Source organism: Lactuca virosa, chromosome 4 (genome assembly GCF_052849685.1).
Source record: "Lactuca virosa cultivar CGN04683 chromosome 4, Lactuca_virosa_CGN04683_v6, whole genome shotgun sequence".
NCBI lineage: Eukaryota > Viridiplantae > Streptophyta > Magnoliopsida > Asterales > Asteraceae > Lactuca > Lactuca virosa.
Genome location: NC_136429.1, coordinates 31474649 through 31479316, shown reverse-complemented (window position 1 = coordinate 31479316; position 4668 = coordinate 31474649). Strand labels below are relative to the sequence as shown.

At 36.2% G+C, this 4668-nt stretch overlaps 1 protein-coding gene across 1 annotated transcript; it reads right to left on the bottom strand.

The window, feature by feature from the left end:
• Positions 1-3309: 3309 nt before the first annotated feature.
• LOC145103859 (uncharacterized) lies at positions 3310-4413 on the bottom strand. Its single transcript, XM_079041132.1, has one exon. The coding sequence runs from the start codon at positions 4294-4296 to the stop codon at positions 3496-3498; it is 801 nt and encodes a 266-aa protein (XP_078897258.1). The 5' UTR covers positions 4297-4413; the 3' UTR covers positions 3310-3495.
• Between the last annotated feature and the right edge of the window lie 255 nt (positions 4414-4668).

The following is a 4668-nucleotide window of genomic DNA, read 5'->3' as shown; positions in this document are numbered from 1 at the left end:
AACAAAATCATAAATATTACTTAAAAATATAAATTTCTTTACATTTTAATGATTAATCAAATTATTGCCACATAAAACTATAATATTTTTATAATAAAGGGTAATGATATACATTAAGTACGAGACATGTTTACATATACATCTTTGCTTAACATCATTTTAGTTGACTACTTCATCCCTTAAAGTCATGTATTACTAATTAAATTATACAATATCTACAAATTATTTCCGACTTTGAGGTTGACTTTACGCCTCTCCCCACCCTTACCATCTCTTGGACATCTTAATTTAGATAAAACTGCAAAAATGTTCTTATGATATGTATTTTTTCTGAGGTTTAGTTAAAATCTTGACTTTTTTGGCTTCGTGATCCTTTTGAGCCAGTTTCATTACATATTTGGTCCCTTAGTAAACTGAAATGACTGTAATGCTCTTGGGGTATTTATTTTTTATTTTTCTTTCATTTTTTTAATCTAATACTTACTTATTTATTTAAACAATTAAAAAATAAGAGATGTCCTCTCTCTCTCTCACTCTCTCTCTCTCTCTCTGAAAAGTGCATTTGGGTTTACATACGTCTTTGACCTCGAGATGTTTTAAAAGGGTGATTGCCACTCTCTTGCCACTGCATGATCCTAAATCGGATCTTGTTGAGCCGATGATTACATCCCCCATTAGTCATCAACAATCAACATCCCTTATAGTTAAAGAATGTCTTTCTCTCCCCCCATCTGCAACTATTTGCTTCAATTTATATATCTTTAGAGTGAAAGTTGAAACTCGAGGCTATGATGATTTTATTCTACATATAACTACTCCGAGCACCGGTTTCCGACGAAGGTGAAACCGCAAAGCTCTCGTTTAAAGAGGATTCGTCCTCCGTCGTTGGAACACGTCGGCAACTGCCGCCCAACGCTGTCGGAGATGTGCTTCCGTCAAATCCTAGCTTCCGTCAAGGAAGCTTCTTCTACAGTTAACAAAACCATCACCAACCTCTTTCCTTACTTTCATCCTTACCGATGGTACATACGACGGCTAAATCGCCTTCAGAGTTCACATCGCCGTCGTCTCCACTTCCATTCGAATGCCTACATTTTACAACATCACAATTCCCGATGTTATCTCCCAAATTTTTATTCTCCATGGAAATGTTTTTTTTTCTTTTTCTGGAGGGTCATCGGAAGCTGATCATGGCCATGGTTGAAGGGTTTCACCAGAGGGCGTCGTACGTGAAAGGCAGACTTCATTTATGATGGTGGTGGCTACGATGTGCAGGTAACAGAGGTTGTTGAATGGTGGTGGGTTGGTGACTGGTCGGAGGTGATGAATAGTGGTAGCTGGCCGAAGATATCACCGGGATCTTTGGGAATGAAAGGCGTGGGATGGAAATGCAAGAACCATGCGTCCCCTTTTCTTTATTTCTACCTTCTAATCGAATTTGTATTTGGATATTTGAATTTTTTTTGGATGTGCAAGTAGGACTGGGAATATCTAATGTGTGCGACACAATCCAATTGTCATCAATATTCAAATTTGTTCCTTCCATATTAGTAAAAGTTGAAGGTACTTGAACATTGTTGTCAAAAGGTGCTTCTTCATCATTTTCCTCTCCAATTTCATCTTCCAAATTTTCATTTAATTCAAGTTCATTGTCTATATTCATCATATTAGTTATAACAGCAGCTTGAGAGATTATAGAAAAATCATCATTGTCAATCATGTCTATAATAGAATTCATCCACAAAACAAATAAAAACAAACAAAAACTAATCAAAAAACTAATAGAATTCATCTACAAAACAAATAAAAACAAACAAAAACTAATAAAAAAACTGATCATATCATGTATGACAACAAGAAAAAAGAAACAAAAACTAATCAAAAATTGATTATATCATCTATGACAACAAGAAAAAAGAAACAAAAACTGATCAAAATTTGATTATATCATCTATGACAATAAGAAAAAAAAACAAAAACTAATCAAAAATTGTTCATATTATCTATGACAACAAGAAAAAAGAAGCAGAAGTAAAAATTGCAATCAATTCCATTTAAAAAACATCAAAAAACAAGCTGTGATAAAATCCATATACAAAAAAATCAAACAGATGCAGAACTTGATCTTCAATTCGGTGGAGAAGGATCAAAATCAAGAAAGAATGAGAGTGTAATGAATTAAACAGAAAAAACTACAAAAAAACGAGAAAGAAAAGATGTTACATACCTTGAAACCGGCGAGTTTATGGAGGCGGTAGGAAGGCGGCGACGGGCAGAAGAGGCTGCAGGTGGCCGACGTAGGAGGAAGAAGCCACAGGCGGCCGGCTATGGCGGATGAAGCTGTTGGCTGAAGAACACGATTGAAGCCCTAGCCCGTTTTTTTTTTCTGTACGTTGTTTCGTTCCAGCATGTATGGAGCGTTTTTTTTTTATTTTATTTATAAAAAAACAGTAATATTAGTTTTAAATTCAAAATAATACTAAGGCTGGAGGGAGTGGCCTCGCCACCCCTCTCGCCAACAATCTCGTCAAGAGTCACTACTCCACTCCTCACATATTCGCTATGAAGCTCGTTATCAGTAGTTCACCAAGGGTCTAGCGAGAGGAGAGAGAAAGAAATTGAACAATATGATTGGTAAATGGGATTTTTTCCATGAAAATGAAATGTACAGGCTAAAAAAAAGAGAAATGTTATCAATCTGTTCGTAGGTAGCAAACGAGGAAGATGACACAGATTTCACAGTTTGGTAGTTTTTGTCCTTCAATTTTAGCTTTATGACAGATTCGACCCTAACTTCTAACTTCTTTTACAACATAAATTTCTAGAATTTGCATAAAACCCCCTGCAAAATTTTATTGTAATTTTTTTGATTTAATATGAAATGCTGTGTTTTAAAAAATATAATTTATTTGATATTAATTGTTTGTGGTTTAAAAATATTATTTAAAATAATATAATTTAATTAATTTTGAAAAAGAAATAAATTGGTGCGCTAAGAGTGTTACCACTCCTTATAAAATGCTAAGATTTAGGTGTTAAGACAAAAAGATGACGTCAGGCAAAAAAGTGATGTGGCAAGGTGCTAGGAGTGTTACCACTCCTGTAGCCTAATAAGGTAAATAGTTTTGAATGTATACTAGAATGGGAAATAGTTTTATGTATAACACTAATATGGATAAAAACTAAAAAAAATTTGAGGTTTAACAAAAACCTACTCGTCTAGCCTAATCAGATATGGTGTCTCTTATTGGTCATTGTTTGATTGATATGACCAAATTTGTTTATTATTTTCTTTTTAGTACAAAAAACTAAAAAAATAAATCATTTTATTCGATAAATATAAACCACAAGGTATGGAGAAGCAATTATTTGCAATATAAACAAGAAAATCAAGAATTAAACAATATGTGGAACGACACCGTTTCATTCATTATAACGTGGACTAGTCGTCCTTAACAATTACAGCGAATAAGAGAAGTAGCAACAATCACGCGCTCACTCCTCCTTCTGACCGGTGACGCTTTCATCGTCCGCCCATAGTTGCCGGTGACGTGAGCGCCACGTCGCGTAGATAGCCGGAGACTTGCCGTCCACCCTAGAATCATACGTACGAAAACCCACTTCGCCGTTATTATCATTCATCTCCGCCGTCAGGACAACATTGTCCGCCACTGCAGCAACCTCGCAGCGCCTGCCGGAGCTTAATTTCACGTCGCGATCCAAATCCCAGATCGCAATTTCACTCCCGTATTCAGATTCATCGTCTTCAAAATCTAACCCTAAACCAAAACTATCCCACAACTGTACAACGCTCTTCCCGGCGGAAAAATCCGACAACGAAAACCCGTTACGCCGTCGGAGCGTGAAATTACCATCGGACCCTCTGTTGTTTCCCCAAAAACTAGAACCCTCTGCCCGGAAAACTTCATCCGGATGTCCGTCCTCTGAATCCAATTCTTCATCATCGGACTCTGCCACGGAAGACGGTGTATCATCGTCGCCGTCGTCATCGGAAAAGTCAAAATCTAAATCATCATCGCCGAAAATCTGCTGGGGGCATGATTTTTGACAAGAAGTTAAAAGTTTGAGACGGATCTGGTATATAAACAATTTAATCCTATTAAATACACTAGTGAAAGTAGCGAAAACAGCAAGAATCAAAGCACCCCATGTCCAATAACTATAAAACCGAGGAACTTTATCGATTAGAGAAACTGTAGAAAGTAAAGATGGGTTCTGTAAGCATTTCATTCCGGCTTCGAAATCGCCGATGAGATTGAGCTCCGTGATTTCCATATTGATGTGATGCTTCACAGCTGGAGGTGGTCAATAATGGTGATCGTATATTAGAGAGAGAGAAAGTGGGGAAGAAAGATTGAAATGAAATGTGAGAGTTTGAAGGAAGTGGATGGTTTTGGGAATATATAATGGTGGGTAGGTGGATTTTGAGAAGGCGTTGAAGAATGGTTAAAAGATAACACGATTGGGTTTAAGGGTTAAAGAATGGTTAAAAAGATGACACGATTAGGTTTTTATATTTAAAGCTAAGGTAAATGTTTCCACCCTATTAAACCCTCAATTAAAAACAATATTACTTCATTAGTCTCAAGAAATGTTAAGTAAGATAATTTGATCTTATCTAAGACAAATCGATTCCAATCAGATGGC